The sequence below is a fragment of the Labrus bergylta genome, chromosome 8 (assembly GCF_963930695.1).
Source record: "Labrus bergylta chromosome 8, fLabBer1.1, whole genome shotgun sequence".
NCBI lineage: Eukaryota > Metazoa > Chordata > Actinopteri > Labriformes > Labridae > Labrus > Labrus bergylta.
In genome coordinates this window covers 30,160,464-30,181,240 of record NC_089202.1, presented here as the reverse complement: position 1 = coordinate 30,181,240, position 20,777 = coordinate 30,160,464, and the positions used below count along the sequence as shown (strand labels likewise).

The 20,777-nt window shown below is 40.8% G+C and overlaps 1 protein-coding gene across 1 annotated transcript; it reads right to left on the bottom strand.

Moving 5' to 3' along the window:
• Positions 1-672: 672 nt before the first annotated feature.
• sim1a (SIM bHLH transcription factor 1a) lies at positions 673-19,845 on the bottom strand. The gene is made up of 12 exons (XM_065957788.1): positions 19,738-19,845; positions 19,047-19,532; positions 13,068-13,147; positions 11,544-11,633; positions 11,354-11,462; positions 11,183-11,268; positions 10,854-11,053; positions 10,597-10,703; positions 9,377-9,524; positions 6,120-6,285; positions 4,856-5,267; positions 673-3,566 (listed from the first exon to the last, which is right to left on the bottom strand). Exons 2-12 carry the CDS (start codon positions 19,219-19,221, stop codon positions 2,848-2,850), a joined length of 2,292 nt encoding a protein of 763 aa, XP_065813860.1. The 5' UTR covers positions 19,222-19,532; positions 19,738-19,845; the 3' UTR covers positions 673-2,847.
• Between the last annotated feature and the right edge of the window lie 932 nt (positions 19,846-20,777).

The window sequence follows — 20,777 nt, the reverse complement described above, 5'->3', positions numbered from 1 at the left end:
AAATCGAGACGGAGCGTTGACAATTGTTAATAAAGTTTCATTTGAAAACTCAAACGGACGACGGTTGGTGAAAGAGAAGGAAGTGGAAGTTGTTGTAGGATATAGAAAAGTTGATACAATCGAAGATATATGGAGACAAGTTTCAGAAAAGTGCTGCACTGATGATCTGTACTGGAAAGTAAAAAAAAAAAGATTTTAGATCCTAAATATCAAACATGTTTGAAATAAATCTTAACGTCCCCAACTATCGCCGGGCAGATCAGGGACGTTAAGATTGGATCTTTGGACCGCTCACACTACGAGATAATCTGAGCAGATAATCGGGTCCGAGCAGCCTCGAGTCGGGAGCGACGCTGCGACCGTCGGGAAGGAAGAATCAGAGGTCAAAAGGGTCGATTATCCTGCAGAGTGAGCCAGAGTTAAGAGAGTGTGATCTGTGATGACCGCCTGCCTTAATTCACCAGAAGAACGCACGGCTCGATGATTTTTGGAAGAATTTCAACACATTCAGAATCACCTGGGGGTTAGGGTTCAAAGGAGACTTTATCTTTTTGTGCTTGTAGTCCAAACGGTCCAACAGCAGCCTTTAATGTCCTCCGGTTATGTCTGCATAGAGCGTTTTAGGTATATTTTCCAGGACTCGTTAGGGGAGACTGTAAAGGGAAACTTGAGATCTCTGCAAAAAGATTTTTATTTTGTCTTCTTTTCGAATAATAATCAGTCAAAAACACACTCAATAGACACACGTTTGATTGCAGCTATATTTCAAAAATCATAAAGAAACATCTGCTCAATAAATACAGGTTTGTGCCAGTGTGCTTCAATGTGGCAGGACTTTCTTTTCTCGGCTTTATTTACAGATCACCATAAATAACTTTGAGCACATTTCAGGCTTTGACAAAACAAAACAAAACAAAAAAATCCAAACTTGTATAAATATAGTTTCATCTAAGGACTGAAGAGGACATCAAGAGGAAAATCCAACATGCCCACAGAACAGTTATTAACAGTTGCTTCAGGGATCAGAATGAGCAGAATCAAGCTGCCGTACGTGGCATTCAAACTGGTCAAATTGCATATGGTCACAGGTGTCGGACTTCCACAGATTCCAGGATGAAAAACGTTTTATATGTCACCTGACGTCTGTTGTCCCCTAGGATGATGCTAGAATATAAATCGGGTCATATCATATTTCCCCTCCACCACGATTATTCACCATGAACCTGAAGCAGCAGACGTCGACGCTGTGTTTATCATCGTTTATCAGCATTCTTCTGCGCTGTGTTTACTTCCCTGCAAGATACAAAAACTGAGAAACAGAGAAACGTAACAACAATGGCTTTGCATATAAGTTGGTGATGTTTAATTAGTCAGCATCACTGCAAAGTGCACCCCCCCCCCCCCCCCCCCCCCCAGACCCCGTCAGTCCCCCTTAATCCAAAAGCATCAAAAAACAAGGACACAAACCCCCATCTGTTATAGTGCAAACGGTGAAACACTGAAAACACAACTCCAGCCATTTCAAACCCAGCTCTGTTTCCATCATTCTGATCAATTCTCCCACTCGAGTATTCTCTTCCCTTTATCAACATCTTTTAGATAATTATGTAAATCTGGAATTCAAGTCGCACCAGTCTACAAGACGCAGTCTGTTTTTAAGGGTACCAACAGGGTTCAGACTGTCTTCCTGTGGGACAATTTCCTTTGTATTCAACAAAGTCTATACTGTGCAGTTTCTGTGTTTAGTACCATCAGTTTTCATTATGTGGAGTTTTTTAATCCTGCTAGCTAACAGTACGCTAGCTGAGCTCTCAGCCTCTGGTAACGTTGATAGTTGTGAAGTACGAACTCACAGCCTGAGATCAATTCAGTCAGTGTCACACTGCTGGTCACTTGTTTTGAAAAATGAATCGCTCCACAAGTTTTATACATGGAAGATGCAGTGCCTCAAAACATTAGTCCTCTGCACCTTGATAAATGTAATGATTTGTGTGCTTCAATACTTTATTTGTATTCTGCCTGTGTGAAGGACTCCATTGAATTATTTTTTAGATAAAATAACATTAATATAAAATATGTACTCCTACCATCCCCAATGGGGTAATGACATTAATATCCTGCAACCGGCACGCAGCCATAGACTGTATGCACGCGACCGGTGTGATCTCTGTGCACGTACAGTGTCGTGAAACTGCTTCATTATGTTTTCTCTTCACATGTTCTTCTCCGCTCTTTGAGAAAGTAGAATTTGTAGAATTAAGCCTTGGACCCTGTTGCTTCATCACCCATTTCCACGTCTGTCTTTTCACGTCATGTTTAGCCTCTTGAGACCACCCAGCAGGATAGTCTCCCCCTGTGAGGTGCATGTGTGAACAAGCAACTCAATGAGGTTTTAGTGGCAGTCTACCTGAAATTGTGAAGCTATTTTTAGAGCTGCATGTGTGAAAATGGTTGTAATCTAACCTCCTGGCCTGCTGCTGCCTCGATCAGTTAGCTTGTTGGTGTTCCATAAATGTTGTGTTGGATCCAAAATAACCGACTGTAACCCCAAAAGTCTCTCACTATCTTACAGATAGTTTCAGTGATGATCCTACACTCTGCCAGGTAACGCTGCTATTCTTGTGAAAAGAGTACAATTCTATTTTCCTCAAAGAACCAAATCCTGCCGCCAGCTGAGGCTGAGAAACATGATGACACTTTTTGTTCCTGTCAATCATTTAGACCCCAAAACATGTAAAAGGTTTGGTTGAGCATTGATCAGTTTGATGAAGAAACAAGCTAACTTCTGAAGATGGCTTCATGTTGTTAGCGGTGTGAAACAGTCCCACAGGGTGTTTGAGATGAGCGCTAGCTGCCGTTGGTGATGATGACGGAGGTGCCTTTGTGTCCGGAGGTTTGCTCGGCCGGCATGCGGAGGTGAGGGGTCATATCGTAGTGGGTGGGGCCTGTGCTGGTGGAGGAGCAGTAGCCCCGGAGGTTCTCTGGGTCATAGAGGTGCTCCAGGGTGTAGCCTGTCAGGGAGTAGGCTGTGTGTTTGTCCAAGTAGGGCCGTGGGTGGCTGTAGGAGGGGTAGAGGGCTGGTGCTGGGGTCGGGGACGCTGAGCACGCGCCCGGCCGACCGAACGGGGGGTGTAATGGCAAAGAAAGCGGGGACAGGTCCGTCTGGAGGTAGTCTTTGGGCTTGTTGAGGCGCTCAGACCCCGGGCTGCTGAGCCTAGAAATGGGGACCGGGCTAGGCGCAGGGCTGCTCACCTGACTTAAACCGCGACACACAACGCTCTGTAGTGGGAGAGACCCTTGAGTAAACTCTGGAGTTAAGCAAGGTCCAGGGCCTTTGGGAAGTCCATTGGCTGGCCCAAAAGTGGTGTCCAGAAGGCCCTTGCGCGACTGGAGCCGGTTTTCCTCCTCCTTGATCATCTGCTGCGTTGCTCGGATCAGCGTCTCGATCTTGCTGGGTTGCTGGGGGCTGCAGTGGTAGTGGTCGGCTGGGTAACGATCCCCTGAGTCACTGGCTGAGCCTCCGTCTGGAGAGCTGACGACGCTGTCCTCGTCCCAGTGGCCCCGGCCTGCACGCGGAACAATGACACATGTTTTTCAACTTTTAATATTTTTGCAACCATTACTGCTTTTGACTGCCAAAGGTTTGTTTACTCTGAAGGATGGCATGGCGTTAACAAGTGGAAACAAACTGAAGAACACATTGCATTTCCACCCCCAAGGCAGTTCCCCTAGTGACAAGGTGACCCTTCAGACCACATCTACAGAGAGAAGAAGATCTTTACCGAGGAAACAGGACACCATGTGTTTCATATTTTCTCAGCTTTGTGCCAGAAATGTCTCTCACAAATCATCGTTTACACCATCATGAAATTAGTTGTTAATTTCTCTGCAATGCATTTTTATAACGAGGGATGTTTCTAGGCAACTAATCTCCTAGTCGGTTAAACGGAAATCTAAATTGAGACCATCCAACTTGTCCAAAGGTAAGACAACACTCAACAGTCAACATTGAGCACACTTCATCTAAATTGTCAGATGGTAAACGATGTCATTTAGATTACTGAGTGTTGCTAAAGTTAGCATTGTTAGCACCGCCAGCCTGTGCTCCTCCTGCATGTTAACATCCACAGGCTAAGTGTGGTTACACATTGTTACAGTTGATACACCACCTGACACAACCAACATGCAACTTAATCTCAACTTTCTAGATCAAAATACTGGTAAACCGCGCTGCTCCTACGAGATGCTACCTGTTCACTGTGCTTGTTTACATCGGGCTAGTAGAGCGAGTAAAGCAGGTGCATTAACCAGAGCTACAGTCAGTCTATGGACACAGCTCTGGCTAGTGGTGGCTGCTTTATGTGCATAATACTTGACTGGCATCGAATGCCAACATGTAATATTTATAATTAGTTTATCAAACTAGTACTTGTGAGAACACCAAGTAAGGGTTCCAATTACTTACTCCTTTGCATCACCTTACAAATTCATTATCATTTCAGAATTTTTGCATGAATTTTTGAGAAGATCTGGACTTCTTTTCATGCACTAGTTGTCATGTTCTATGTTACTCTGCTCAGTCAGGAAACATTCTGGGTGTTTTCTCAAACTACTCTGTTTGAATTCTGCATATGGAGACAGAAGGAGGGGGGGGGGGGGCTTAGAGGGAGTCTTTGTTTTGATCTGAAAATCTGCTCTGTAAGCCTTTAAGCAAAGATTATTGTATGTTTTGTTTTTCACTGGGCCCTCTTTATCTTGTTTAAAACTTGGAACAAGTATTGGGTCCCTTTAATGCAGATAATCAGAAAACTAGTGTTGTCTCTACAGTGGACATGGTCCAGGTCTTTGTCCTCACCATGGTAGCTGTGGATGGCTGTGATGTGAGGCGTGCTGCTGTCATATCCCTCGTGGTTCTCCAAGGAGCTTTTACTCAAAGGTAGGACGGAGCGGGCAGTTCCCCACCATGCATCCCTGCCAGACGGAGGAGCTCCGAGAAAATATCGGCCCGCCTCACATCGACCCCTCTCGCAGCTCTGACCCTGACCATGAGCGTGGAGGTGTGTGTAGCCGTCGCTGCTGGTGTGATGCTGCCCCTCGGACAAGCTGTAGCAGAGAGTTCGAGGATCAGAAAACTGTCTGTACACACAGGAGGCGTCCAGTCCTTCACTGTGCTCCAGCAGCTGAGGGGAGGCGGAGTCTGTGAGGGGGCTGCTGCCCCACGGACTGTCCTGGTCTGACTCTGACCGCTCTGTCTGGAAGCTGGGATACTGCAGAGAAATGTGGCAGAACACAGATTTGAGAAAACCTCGAATGAGATCTGGAAGTTACATTTAAACTCTTAAAAGATGATTAACTGTCTCAATGTTTCAAAAGAACATCTTATCAACCTAACATCAAAGCAAATCAAGCAGCAATTGGGATAGTGTACAAACCTACTTTTAATACCAATTCTTCCTCTTAAAAGTGGGATGTTTCCTTGATAGTGGTGTAGCCAATATACAGGTATAAAATGCTAAAACATGCGCCTTCATGACCTCAAGTGCAGCTGCCACCATCTTCCACTGCACGCTTCATCGTGTGTTGCAAGCAGCCGCTTCTTTGCTCAATCTGGCAATGTGAGTGAGGCTGGTGACGTCGCTTATTTACAGCTTTTCTCCCTCATTAGATCATAATCATGCGTTTAAAAATAGTAGTGGTATACTGTTCAGAAGATAAACCTTTAGTACTGTTGGTATGATTGAGAAGACTCCTCAATTAGAGACATCAAGAGAAGAGGTGGGTCCAGTTCAATTTTTTTCAATTTTTCAAGAATTGACTTCGTCTTATATCCCAACATGACTTAAATTCCAGTTTTTACAGAATATACGGTCCATCCAAAGACACGACCATGACCTTCAAAAAGTGTTTTCAGACTCGTCTTTACATCGATACTGATTATAAGTACTATAACACTACAATTTATGAGGAAACACATAATTTCAAAAATAGCTTTTTGGTCTGATTGTTCACACTAGCACTTATTTTGCAACAAGTGGACTTCCCCCTGCTGGCCATTCATAATAATGCTCATACCTTCCATTTCCTTCATGCACTCTCTGAGTCAGACATTGAACCCTCACCTGTGTGTATGGCGAGAGTCTAGTTTTGGTCTTGGGTCGGGATACTCTGCTCTTGGGGGTTCTGCAGGTCTCTGGGAGGCTGCCGGTGGTGCTGGTGCCGTAGGGAAAGGAGGCCTTGGATGTTGTCTGGTCCAGAGAAAGCTGGAGGCCTTTATATTCGGTCTCCCTGAGGAAACAAGCATGTGGTGCACATTATTAATGTCATGTTTTGCATTTGCCTGTTCTAGTATTAATACAGTTCATAATTACAGAAGGAGAGATCTCAGTCCCTTTAAAGAGCACAAACAGCCCGTGTGTACCGCCGCGTTTGGTTTATCTCTAGGTGCAAAAGAAACCCATTAACATCTGTTTAGCAATTAGAGCTCCATCATGGTGCCGAGAGCGCCGACATGCAGGGAGATGTGTGTGTGTGTGTGTGTTTGTGTGTGTGTGTGTGTGTGTGTGTGTGTGTGTGTGTGTTTGGGTGTGTGTGAGACTGCCAGGAGGGATGTTGGGATGCTTGTTTTACCAGAAGGATTGCTGCAAGGCCTTCAACAAACACTCTACAGAGGGAAAGCTGTCCAATCAAATACACCAGGAGATTAAAGGCTATGTCTGGCTAAATCAGGCCCATAGGAGAAGCTTGGACACCTCACTTCTGGGAAATGGGAATTGATTTCTCGCTAAAGTGTTCCACAGATCTCGCCGTGGATGATGAATCAAGTTGGAGACAACAGAAAACCTGGACAGGGTTTACTTTAGACAAATAGTAATCCATCCTCCTCACATAGCTCCTGTCCGTCTCAATCTTTCTCCTCACAAACAAACTCAAACAGGTCGACACATTTCAGGGAATCAGTTACAATGAGGGATATGAATGATCATATGCATTACATTAAACTCTATGATGCTCACAGCCAAGAAATTATCTGCAACCTGGCTTAACATTTTTCTACACAGCGATTAGTTTCAGATGTATTTGTAGTTATAAAAACCAACAGTATAAAACAACACATTTTAATGCATCAATAGATAATTAAGGTTTCAGCATGTTTTTGGTAATCTTTGGTCAACATATTACATCATCGATGATCAATGTGAAGTTTATTTTTTGATCAATAGCGTTGTTTAAAATCTTTCTGATTGGGTCTGAAGACATTCCTTCATGTTAACATGAATAAAGAATGTCTTTTAACTCGTGAGAAAGTGATCTTTGGTTTATCATGTAAGTCATTCTGTCATTGGAAGTGTATCAATAAAGTTTGTCTCTGCGGTGAGATCCAGCCCAGCTGTGTGTTTGTTCTTCTGTTATTAATTTCTGTCTAATTTTTGGTGAGCACATAAGAGTCGCCGACTCTGCTTGTGTTGAAATTAAACAACGCTGTTGTTGCAAGCCTCCAGATGTTGCTCCTCCGCTTGCCCTACCCGTGTTCGAATCCAGATCCAGAGATCCCCCTCTCTTTATCTCCCCAATTTCTGACTCTATCCACTGTCCTATCTCTAAAAAAAGTGCATCAAAAAGACCCAAAATCAACCTTCAAAAAATAATAATCTCTGAGCGGTAAGTCAACTGACAGCCCAGTAAAAAAAGTGAAAGTGACTCAGGCAGTTCTCCCTGACGTTAGAGCCTTTTCCTTCATTTGTTTTTGTGACAAAATGTAGATGCCTTAATGAGAGTGTTTGCATTGGAGGGTGTGGGTGTTCTCACAGTGACGGAGAGGGTTGGAGTGGGATTTAACAAAGTGACGAGAACTGATGTGCCGACAGCGTTGACTCTTGTGAGTAAAAACAGTGTTACGTGCTTCAGCAGCAGACATGCCTTTATTCAGACGGTTGCTAAATCTCTGTCAGGCTGTGGTAGCAGCAGCAGCAGCAACACGGGGTCAAAGGTTATCAGAGCTGAACACACACACAGAGTTCATATGCAGGTGAAGTGGCTTTATCAGCTACCAGGTTAAACAGTTTCACACAAAGGACACCTCACCTGCACCGTCACTGTGTTGTTCAACTCATACAAAGAAAGATTTAAGAACAAGCAGGGGAACCTTCCTTCAGCCCCCTCACAGCAGGCTGCAGCCCATAAACGCTCACAGAGTTTACAGCCTATTAATTAAGAGACTGTAAACACAAAGCTGTTGTGGGTTTGATGCAGGAGGTGGAGGAAATGTGTGTCAAGCTTGTTTCTGAATGCAGACAGTCTCACTGCTTAATGGAGCCTTTTATAGACCCGCTTCACTCAATCTGTGAAAAGTACATGTCAGAAAAGAAAAGAAAAGGAGCAAGGTAAAATATGAATCACTAAATGAGAGTGAGGCTCACGCAGGTAGAGTCTCTGGTTTCAGTGGAAAGATGTGAAGAAGCAGCTTGTGATGAGGATTTTCTCAGGACTGTTTGTGCAGGATAAAGGCTCAGCTAATGCACTCCCAGCGCCTGTCTCTGTTTATTCACTCTGCAGGCAGAGCTGCCAGTCTCAGATAAACTGTACCAGGTGACTGAGAGAGAGGCCACCACAGGTAACAGCCAACACATGAGCACGCTTAACAAACTCAGACACAAAGGGCTCAGACACGCTGACATACAAGAGGTGATAGAGCAGGGATGTCTGAAAGAAACTTTTGGTTCTCTTAAAGAAATCATTTCACATTTCTTTGTTTTAGTACATAACAATAAGAAAAGCAGGATATGACTTGACAAACTTTCCCTGTTCCCTGATTCTGCAAAACCCGGCTTCAACAAACACGTGTCGGGTTTCCAATTAACCTCCAGTTAATTGCTTCACAGCAACTGTTTGCGTAAATCTCTAGTACCAACAGTCATTATCTCATCACAGCGGAGAGTGACAGCTCAGCTGAGATGTGAGCCGCTCCTCTATAACCCTGAGCTGATAGACACCAACACACATGTGACTGACAGCTGTCAGCTTCCATCCATGTACACATAGACCTTTATGAATCTGTAAGAGGAGGGTTGGATAACATCTCATAACAAAATGAATGTTTTGCAATCATTTTAACATTAGTGATTTAACCTAAACGTTACTGAGGTATCATTTAACCCCAGAACATTTGAGAGCCATGTTTGGAAATAAAATAATTCTGCTTAAACGCATAACTTGCAGGAAATGATTTAATGACGTTTCCTAACACTAAAGCAATGAGCCAACAGCAGGAAGCCATAAACAAAACATCTCAAGTAAGAACCCGTCCACCAGACTTCTCAGCACACTGATATGATGAAGGTTAAACCCAGCAGCTTTAATGAAAAGATCAGACACTCACGTGAGAACGTAGTTGACACTGACGATGCAGTGAGGTCTCGATGAGCGGCTGTTGTGGACGATGGTTGCATAACTCTGAACCCAGACCCAGCCGCCAGGCTTGGCCAGGAAACGGTAGTACTTGGTGGTGACCTGGCCTTTGACCAGCACTGAGGATAGAGAAGTCACAGAAAGTTATTACTGTGGAGGGAAACGCTTAATAAAAGGCTTCATGTACTCATGTTTATCACATCTTGTTGTTGTTGTTGTTTGGATACACTTCTTAATACACAAGTCTCATTTTCTAAGAACGCTAACACAAATCAAAAACACTGCTATAAAGTGAAATCTCTGGAATGAATGCCAATCTGCCCATGAGTCACAGTCTCAGGGCAATTAATTATCTTAGTGTCACTGTTAAACCTTTAATTCATTCAGCTGGCCAAGAGTCAATAAACAGAATGACAAAGTGAAGACGCTTCACATTTTCAACCAAAAGAGAGAGAGCATAGCCTTAATTGTAAAATTATGTTGACAACTTTTCACGTATTTGTGCAGTTTTAGACAGTGTGCAGGAGTTTGACTGCATGTTTTGGTCATTAAAAACAAGAAACTGCAGAGTACTTGGTGCATAGGATTTCTATTTTTGTTGCTGTGGTATCAAACAGGTTTCAATATTTAGTTTTTACTAGAATCACTTCTAAGTTTTACATTCTGGTATCATCACAACACCATTACATCATAGTACAACACACTTCAATACCAAGATAACATCAGGGCATGAAAACATTTTAACATAACACAATGTAAGAGTATCCAGAAGAGAAGAAAATGTAAAGCCTGAGAGGCGTACCACGAAGCAGGATCAGAGGGTAAACCGGGTCTGTTGAGCCTAAAGTCAGAGTTTTACATGTGATAATAATATTTATGTACTCATAATATCTTCTTGTTATATCAGCCTGACTAAAGCCTACAGCTGGTGATCCTCCCTTTTTGTGAAGAAGTGTCATATGATGCGCTGAATGTCCCGTTTTATGTGACTGAGCACACAAACCTGCTTCATGATACCTCATATCTCTGACTGCAACTTCAGGCTTTGTCGAGCCAGTTTACTTTAAGAAAGCCTGAGTATGTTGAACTCGCTTCATGGTTTACCCTTTTGATATAGTGTGTGTGTTTGTGTGTTTGTGTATTTGTGTGTGTAACGAGAACTTGTAAGAAGGGAAAACAAACCTTACTCACACAAGTGATGAGCACAGCGCAGGTGGAAGGAGTCACAGCTGTGGACGTGATGATACAGAGTCTTCTCGATCAGATCCTGAGGTTCATATCCTGTCAGCTCTGCAACCCTGAAACACACACACACACACACACACACAAGCACACTGTGAGTTACAGCCTTCCCACATTTGAACACATTAAACCCATGCAGAAGCCAGTCTGTAGGAGATATATCTCCCAGCTGGTAGCAGGTGAACTCTGGGGCACACAGGACGCACCGTGAGTCGAGGAAGATGAGCTTCATGTCCAGGCTGGCTCTGAACATGAACATGTTGCTGTGCAGTTTGATTTCTGTGACAGCGCTCGGCGGCAGAGAGTGACCGACGGCCACCAGCCCGACGTTCTGATAGCAGCCGTCGAACGGAGACATGTCCAGGCTGTACTGACGGATCTTCAGGTAGCCGCTGCAGTGGATCACCTGGGACACACAGGGCACATTATAAGGTTTCTCTTTTTACTTTTTATTTTATTTGATAATTTATGGGACTTAACATTGATCATAACGTTGCACATTGAATAAAGAGAGTTGAGCAGCTCAGCGTCGTACCTTGTATCCTCCACAGGTGAGACCAGCGTTTCTTTTAGCGAGGACACATTTCATCCTCAGAAAGAAGGAGCGCTCCATCTCATACTCTGCAGAGGGTTCAAAGACACGTTATTAAATCTGCTCAGGGAGTTATTTACAGCACAACATGTGTGTGTGTGTGTTGTTGATTACCGTGGACAAAGTGTGAGTGGTAAGGCTGGTGCGCTGTGAGGACGGCCGTCATTTCATCATGGTCTGCCGGGTGGATGTATTCATAGATGCTGTTTCCCGTCAGCTCGACCTGTTAAAACAAACATCTGCTCAGCACAGCGACTCATCAGGCAACAGCATAGACAGTCACATGCAGAGTGTTTGCACCCACCTGTGACAGGCCCAGGTGGACCGATGCCGTCTCTGATATGTACATTATTTTACCGTCTGGAGCCACCACAAAAATGAAGCCGTCTAACGTCTGGAAGGAGACAGAAAAAAGACGTTATGTTGAAAGAAATTAAGTCATTTGTTCTTAAATAACAGTGTTATCATTTTGAGTTTATATTTTTTTGTTAATAATGAAGTGTAATATTTTCACATATCACATCAGATATGATAAATCATTCCTTCCTGCTGCAGTCAAACTCTTTAACCTACTCCCTTTAGAACAAAACAAGCACAGAAACTAGAAATAGTTCACTCCAAACACAGCGTGTGTAGCCTTGGTACAAGAACTTTCAACTTGAAAACGATGAGTAAAAATCAAATGATATCTTTACCTAATTCAATACTACAGCAACAAAACCAAAAGTCCTCCTGAGTACCCAATTCTGGGTAACCTATTGTTTTAAATTACAAAATATGCAGAACAAACTCCTGCACACTCCACTACTGAAACACTGACAACATATTTGTCCAGTTTAGATTGTGCTCTCTCTTTTGATTAAATATGAGTGAAGATCTGTCATTTGTAAAGCTTCTTTTTATGGAATAGTTTACTTTAAAAAAATGTAATTATACAATATTCATAAGAAAACTTTAAAACTAGAAAGCTTTAAGAAAAAAGAAAGTGAATTCATAATGATTTATGTTTACATTTATACACATGTTTTTAAAGCATCTTTACTCTTCAATGTTATCCATCAAAACATGAAGAAGACTGTATCATTTTCAAACATCAACCATATCATAAACTCCTCTAATATTGATGTGCAATTATATGAATCACAATGCTGTTATGAAAAAGACTAATTTACAAAAAGAGTCATATTACTATACAGAACACAGAAGCTGCCAGCCTGCAGCTCTGATTTCCCAGCCTGCAGCCCAGTCTCTCCATCATGAAGCCCTGTTATTCAAGCCTGCAGCCCAGGCTCTCCATCATGAAGCCCTGTTATTCAAGCCTGCAGCCCAGTCTCTCCATCATGAAGCCCTGTTATTCAAGCCTGCAGCCCAGTCTCTCCATCATGAAGCCCTGTTATTCAAGCCTGCAGCCCAGTCTCTCCATCATGAAGCCCTGTTATTCAAGCCTGCAGCCCAGTCTCTATTGTGCTGCAGCTGATGTGAGAGGGGCTGCAGGAGAGACTGAGGCTCTGTGCGTGACCAGGAATGTGTTCAGCTCATTTCACTCTTAAAGCAACAAGAATGGAGGCAGTAGGAGGCAGATGGCAGCAGCCACTAAACCAGACACACACACACACATACGAATACACGCACACATATACACACACAAACACACACATACACATGGTCAAACTGTGGCTGAATAATAATAACAGAATTTGCTTTAAATTGTTTAATATCTTTATTCTAACATGTTAAATAAACTATTTAAGTGACCTTGGGGCAAATCAATCGTTTATATAATTAGTCTTAAAGTGTGAGTACTCCTAATAAACAGAGTTTAAAGTACCTGTAAGAGGTGTGAGCCAAGCTCCTGAGTGACTCCATCCAGAGAGCTGCGGCTCACGTGACCCCAGGACTCCCCCAGACCTGTGAACAAATCACCCACACACAGAAACACAAGATTATATATATTAAGAAAAATACATACATTTTTAAAATCTCTTATTGTATATTGGCTTCAGTTCCACCTGTATAATATAAGATACATAATGTATTGCACATTATAACCAGAGATGTGTTTAAATAATAAACGTCAAACAAATAAAGATAACAGTCATATCTATTACTCCACAAAGGGTTGAAGCAAAGACTAACAGAGTCTAGACAGTTTTATGGGGTTATCCTTAAATACACATTTACTGAAAAGGCCTGAGAGTGAGAGTGTGTAGACATGTAAGGGCCTCATGTGATCAGGAAAGAGACATATTAAAATAGCATGAAGATGAATACTAGTCTCCACTGTGTGCGCAGCTTTTTCTGCACGAGAAAGTCGGTAAATTGCAGCCTGCTGGTTTAGAGTTTTGACAGCACAGGCTCCACTCTGCAGCCTCCAGCTCTAAAAATACACGAAACCTAAAATTAGACCAGGATCAGGACTTTACAGGATCGTTGGTAAAAAAAAAAAGTTGTAGCGTGAAGATATTTCCCCTGCAGCAGTGAAAACTAACATTTCAGCTGCTGCGAGGAGTCGACTCAGAGCAAACAGGATTCTCTGCAACATTGACATGCAAATCCTGCTCTGCAGAGCAAACATGCAGGCGGCATGCGGGGATCAGAGCGCCCCGCAGCCCGCACGCTTCTGATGGAGCCAATATAGACTCCACGTCTGCATAGAAAGACACAATCAAAATATCCACGAATATGTCCACAACTGAATGGAAATAATCACCGGCTAAACAATAAACACATAGAGAGAAAGAGGCTTTAAATACGTTCTGCAACTCACGAGCTGCACGCAGAAATCTCCTCTGCTCATACACACCAATGAATACAGAGTAAATACATTTCATTTATAAATGTTAATACGTTGTATCATCTCAGCGACTTCTGGTCAGGCTTCAATATTTCCTCACTTTAGGCCTTTAATAACCTTATAATAATATTATTATGTTTGCGGGAAGAGGGAAATAAACTATTAAGACAATTATACAGACAATGTGTAATAATTAATCAATCGAGCGGCGTCTTTAAATAACAAAATATATATATATATATATATATATATTAAATAAAATAACATAAATATTAAAAAATGAAATAAATTCTCCGTGGATCATTTTCATTTCAAACGGGAGATTTAAATAAGTTTTGTTCGTGTGATCATTAGTGATCTGGTATTTTGTATTTTATTGTAGCCTAATTTAATTTTCTATTTATTTTTCTGTAGATTTAGAGGCACAAGTGAGGACGGGAATTATCCTACATGTTAGTGGTTAATTATCTTATTCAGTTTATTATAACATCGTCACGTTAAATTATTTAATTAGGTGGTTACACGAATAAAACAATACATTTAAAACAGAACAGCAGGGAGGGTAACAATTCTTTCAAAACCCCAGAAGTGTTTCCTCAGTGTTTATTAAAAGCTGTTAGGCTGACTGTTGACTTTATAAACACAACTTGTGCAATAAGAAGAGTTTCAGTCAGGCTTCATCATGAAGAGTTCAGACGGTCAATCAAAGTTCCTGAAGTAAAAACAGCACTTCTAAAAACATTCAGATTGAATAATTATTTCCACAGAGTATGTTCATTCATTTAATTATTTCATTATCTTTCATGAGATTATATTCAAGGAGTGCAGTTTATTACACGGCTACTGTTTTAGGAAATCAATCAAATGTACACTTTTCAAAGAAAATAATACATATCAGACAATGTCATTCATTTAAAAATGATTTATATCGTCTTTTGTTCTTTGTGTTCTACAGTTTGAACTGTATCCATGGCAACGGTTAAGGGTTGCCAATAGCAACGGTTAATTCTAGCCCTCATTAGGCTAAATGAGCTAAACTAGATTTCATTACTCACATTGAAGTGAACATTTCCTCTGATAGTGAACTGACACAAAGTGAACATTTCCTCTGATAGTGAACTGACACAAAGTGAACCAGCTCATCTGAGTGACTTCTGCAGCGTCACTGTCTCAGTCTGTTGACATTTTAGTTTTTCATTCACCATCTTTAAACGCCTCCATATACCGTCTCATACACGACCATCTTTCTTTATGTGTTTAGTTTTCTTCATGTAGCCTACCATGTCATAGTCATAGTTGGCTCTTTTAAACCTTTCTTTTCTCCGTCGTTTTTCCTCTCCTCTCTCCTTTCTCCTCTCTCCTCTCTCCTTTCTCCTTAAACAGATATTATAGGCCTTTAAAATCAACCGGACTTCTTTTCGCGGATCGATATGATTACAGTTAGTCCCTGACATCCGGGTGCTCAGTGCTTTCCTTAGCAACGGATTGTTCGTTTTAACAACGGAGATCTATTTAAAAAAGAAAAGGAGACAAAAACAATATGAAACGATAATAGTGTATTTCTGTGATTACAATAATACACTATTTAATAATAATAATAATTCTTTAATTGTACATTTCCCCATTGTGGGATAAATAAAGGATTATCTTATCTTATCTTTATGGTGTTTTAAAACGTCAAATATTACCTAATAATAGCAAGAATAACAACACATATTTGTGAATAATTTATAAGAATTGATCCATTTGAAAAAAAAAAAACTCTCATAGGTCTAATATTAATAAAGTGAATAACAATAAAATAGCAGGAATTTTCGGGACTTTATAAATGACTAAAACGTTGCTGTGTTTCGTCACATTTTAGGACACAATAAACCAACTATAGACCTAAAACAACTAGGTAGGCTATTAGGCTACAACAAAGCTCCCATAATAATAACATCAATAATAATATAGCCTATAGCCTACAAGTTAAATAACAGAGGAGAAATCAAATAAAAGTCATTGTTCATTCATAGTGTTCATTAAATGTTATCCTTTCTTATTATTGTTGAACTTAAAGTGTTAAAAAATCAGCCAATCAGAGGCGTGAAAAGAAAAAAACATCTCCTTGTAGAATTATTATTATTATTATTGTTTTAATAAACAACAATAATATTATTACATTAGACCATTTAAGTCCATTCAACACAAACACACTAATTCATTCTTTAAAAAACAAGACAAGAAGTCGACAAGAGGAGGAAGCCGAGTGAAAATCCACTAAGTGGAGTCTGAGTTGTGATTTTTATTGTCCAACAACATCACACATTGTTATCTTGATCCTCATTACGCTGAATGAAGTGTGTTTACACTCTGCCGTGGCCTATAACAAGATTTCATCTCTGAAAAATGAGCAATGAACAAGACGACGACTTCATCGAATTCAGGAAATAATCCAATCAGAGAGTTTAGGACGCTGTGTAGGTTTAAATCTCGTTCGGGGGCCGGGGTGTTGAGAATTCAGCGAGATATTTGTGGTGTGGGGTGTCGTGTAATTTAAGACAACATGGCTGAGGTCAGAGGTCATCCTACTGACCACTCTGAGGGCCATAAATAAAGCCCCCCCCCCCCCCCCCCCCCCCAGCAGCTCACAAAGTCAGAGACAAAAAGAACAAATCCTCCTGAAATTAAGATCACTTTAGGTTTATTTTCCTCCCACTTATTCAAAGCCCCTTCAAAGCTTCTTCACTGACTCGATCGTCGTGTGTGTGTGTGTGTGTGTGTGTGTGTGTGTGTGTGTGTGTGTGTGTGAGAGAGAGAGAGAGAGAGAGAGAGAGAGGAGGCCTGCTCTTTAAAGCAGCAGAGGTGATTTTATGGAGATAAAAACACAGTCTGCAGAGGACAGAGGAGTAAAAGCCTGCAGCTGTGATTGTCTCCTGAATTATTCACTAACGTACATTTTGTTAGAGCGCGCAGAGCGAGAGCTGAGCTGTGCAGAAAGAACATGTTTCAGGTCTTACTCATCCAAGTAGTGCATCTCACAGACAGAATATCAGAGCACAGCTTGATGCATTTTCAGGAGGGAAATCTAAAAACCTAAAGAAGCATCGGATAAAACTTCAGGATACAGCTGCCCCCACATTCTGAAATCTTTACAAAGACTCCTTCTAAAGGGAATAGTTCAGGGTCATGATGCAGTTTGAAGAATCCTGTGGTTGAATAAGACGAGGCAGGGAGATAAATCATATAGAGGAATATCTCAGGGAATAGTGGAACCACTGAAATGTGTCATCTTCACAGATTAGCGTCTTTAAAATATCATTTAAATGACAACAAATGAAATTGTTGCAGGTCTGTTTCCCTTTTTTTTCAACTTGTATAATTGATACGAGTCGAGGAGAAAGGTTTAAAAAATGTTTAAATGAAAGTCCTTGTTTGATTTGGATTGTTTGTTTTCTAAGGATCTATATTTTTAAATGGTAACGTAGAGTAAATATAGACCACATAAAGATCATTTATAACACATCGTTCAGAGATTATAGAGAATCATAAAACTGTCTGTTTGGATTTTTTCACGAGGTGCTTCAATGGAAAACAGAAGAAGAGTAAGATGTTCTGATGTCTGCATTTTTCTTTCTGCATACTTGAATTAGAGTTGTTGATTTTTGTCTCCATTATTTTTGACCATGTAAATATTAAGACATGCAGTAGATGAAACATTGATCTAATAAGAAGATAATTCACACTTCCTGAATGTCTCTGCCTCTGAGTTTGAACAGCATTTCTATTTTCATGTTTCTGACCTCTGAGATTTTAAACTGGATTCTTTTTGACAACTTTTCTCAGGTGGACACTGATAGAAGATAACACAGAGCTCTAAAAGAAATCAGAATCATATCTGATACTTTAGCTGTTTGTAAACTCGGTTTGGACAATTTCATTTTATAAAATAATGAATCAATAAAACAAGATGTTGAAAGCACAGATTAAGATGCATTATTAACCCTTTCTTTGTGTAACTTCCTGTAATGCAGCTTTCATCGTGCAGCCTGAGCCTCCATGTTCTTCCTGCTTTACTGTTACAAGAAGCTCCATATGTTGGGGGATCAGACGTGAACATCATACTAATATCCGCAGCTCTGCAGCAGTCACGTAGCGTGGATGGAGCCTCATCTCAGCTAATCTGCTGGCAGGGGCCACCAGGGGCCCCCGGAGAGAAACCACATACACTGCAGGCTGAGACTCAACAGGCACAACGCGGACTGACGGAAAAACCCGTCCCGAGTTTGATTCTGACTGAATCTGATTTTATCAGATCAGAAAAAAACATTCTGATAAGACAGATTTATAGAGACTTATATTTTATAAATAAAAGAGACACGAAACGATCCAAATGAACAAATTCAGATTTCGTGACTGAAGCCTAAAACCGTTTAAGAAAAAACATGACGTAACGCTTTCATTTATACAAAATATAAATAAAAGAAAAACCACTGAGGTGACTTTTATTTATATTTAATAAAATAATGTATAACGCATTTTTCCTTCATGATTCAGATTAATAATTTGGCTTAAATGTTGTTTCCACTTTCTTTGACATTAAATTACAAAACTCTCAAGTTAAAAAAAATAGCTTCTTTTAAAAATGATCAGAGTGAATGTTTAAATTGAGTCATTTTATTTCGTGGGAGAACAGAAAATAATGTCAGAAAATGAACTATTGGAAGGAAAACAACATTTTAAAAATTTGGGAAAATGCGGAATATTTTTTAATCAATAAAATAAAATAAAATAAAATAAAATAAAATAGAATAGTCACTTTTCCTGGTCGCCAACTCAAAGGAAACAGAATCCAAACTACAACAACGTAATGTGAAACAATCAGAGCCTTTCTCTGATGGGCTTTAATATTAGAGGCTTAAATATATCCGATTCTCTCCTCGATCTAGCTGATGTTATTGAGGCTAAGTGAAAGTCTTGTGTGTGTGTTGTTTGCATGATGTGATTCACAGTTTGCACAGCAGCTCTCACCTTCAGGGAACACGATCCTCATCTTCAGGTAGCTGGTGGTCAGCCGGATGATGGACGCTTTGTCCAGCTGGGAGGTGATGGCGGAGGGCAGCGGCAGCAGTTTGGCCAGTTCATAAAACTCACTGTTTTCTTTTTCCCGTCGAGTCCGGGCCGCGTTTTTAGATTTCTCCTTCATCTTTGTGTCAGTATTTTTTTTTATTTTTTATCCTCTCTCTGTCAGTTCCGTCGGTTTTGCCGTCACTCTCTGCCCGGTTGTCTCATCCTACCGGGAGCTCCCTCACGGTTAAATCTCCTCCTCTGCTCGGTCGGCCTAAAATCCACAGCTGCAGATGCGTGAGCACACTCCCATATCTCCAGATGTTCCTGTTGGATATCGACGAGCAGGATGCGTAATTCCTGGATTTCTGCAGGACTCTTTTTTTAAATTATTTTTTGCGTTTTGGTCAGCCTGTTGGAGGGCTCACCGCACACTTGGATCCATCATACCTGAAGTAAAAGGTAAGGAGGGACACATGCAGACATTAGGCTGACTAAAAGAACCAGACAGATCTTTAATTTGGGTTAATCCATCTCTTAAAAAAAGAAAACGGATCGAACAGCCAGAAAAAGCGCAATCAGGACACTTGTTTGAGTCTTTACACAAGAATTAAATATTTATATGAACAACTATCCTACCTAGTTATTCACTCACCTCATCGTAGACAACTCTCCTCTGAACTGACGCCTGTTGAGTTTAATTATCTCCGGACTGATTCTCCAGAAAGCCCGGCTCCCACATTTCTTCAGTCTGACTGATTTTGTTCATAGTAGCAGCTTCGCAGCCTCCTGTGTGATCCAGGCTGGGAAAGACCCGCCCACTTATGGCATCTCCACTCCGATTGGACGATTGGATACCGCGCGTGGGTTAGCATTGGCTCCTCTGAACAATGACGTATTGTAAGATGAACGGGGATTGGCTGGTGGAAGTGTTCACCTCTGGAGCTCGTTCGCTTTAGTGTAGAAACGGTGAAACATGCGGAACCCCTTTAAATATATGTAAGTTTTAATGTTTTATTGTCTATTAACAAATAAATAAATAAAATAAAGATTCATTTAAGATAATTTAATAATCTGTTGGACATTATCTTCCATTCGGCATACATAACAATCCCATTTGCTGTACCGATATATCACCTTAAGGGCTTTTTAACATATTAAAATACGAAATGTACTTAAAAATACAAATTAAAACTTTTCTTTTTAAATAATAAGTACAAACAGCAGACTGGAACATTTCTCCTAAAGAAGTTCAGGCACATTTGTCGATATTTGTTTGCTTTTAAAGTCGTCAGTTTTGAAATGGAGTTTGGTGTTAAACACTTACATAATGTTTAAATCGTTTCCCAGATGAGACAAGAGGCTTCTCAATGATTTACACTAAACAGAAGAATAAGATTCTGAAAACACTCCAACATGTTGATGTTTCATTTGAAGACATCCCTGCATGGCCTTCTTCACGACACATCCACGAGGTCTGGGCTACAACATCAGAAGAGATTATTAAGAACTTGTAGGAAATAAAACTTCCCTTTTTTATATTTTTATTTGTGAAGAAGTGATTCATGTTATCCAGATTACAGAGAGAGAGAATATGACGACACTTATTATCCTTTTATCTACTCAGAAAACGTTTTTAAATGTTCTTGCTGATTATTTTCTCACATTAACACTTTAGCTAAAATACATAAATCT

Bases quoted from the DNA above. Each gene is read 5' to 3' on its own strand.
- sim1a (XM_065957788.1), bottom strand. From the start codon at position 19,221: ATGAAGGAGAAATCTAAAAACGCGGCCCGGACTCGACGGGAAAAAGAA. The intron at 13,148-19,046 runs GTGAGAGCTGCT...ATTTGTTCACAG, and splicing joins GAGGATCGTGTTCCCTGAAG to GTCTGGGGGAGTCCTGGGGT. The intron at 6,286-9,376 runs GTGAGTGTCTGA...TTGTTTCCTCAG, and splicing joins AGTGTCAACTACGTTCTCAC to GGAGACCGAATATAAAGGCC.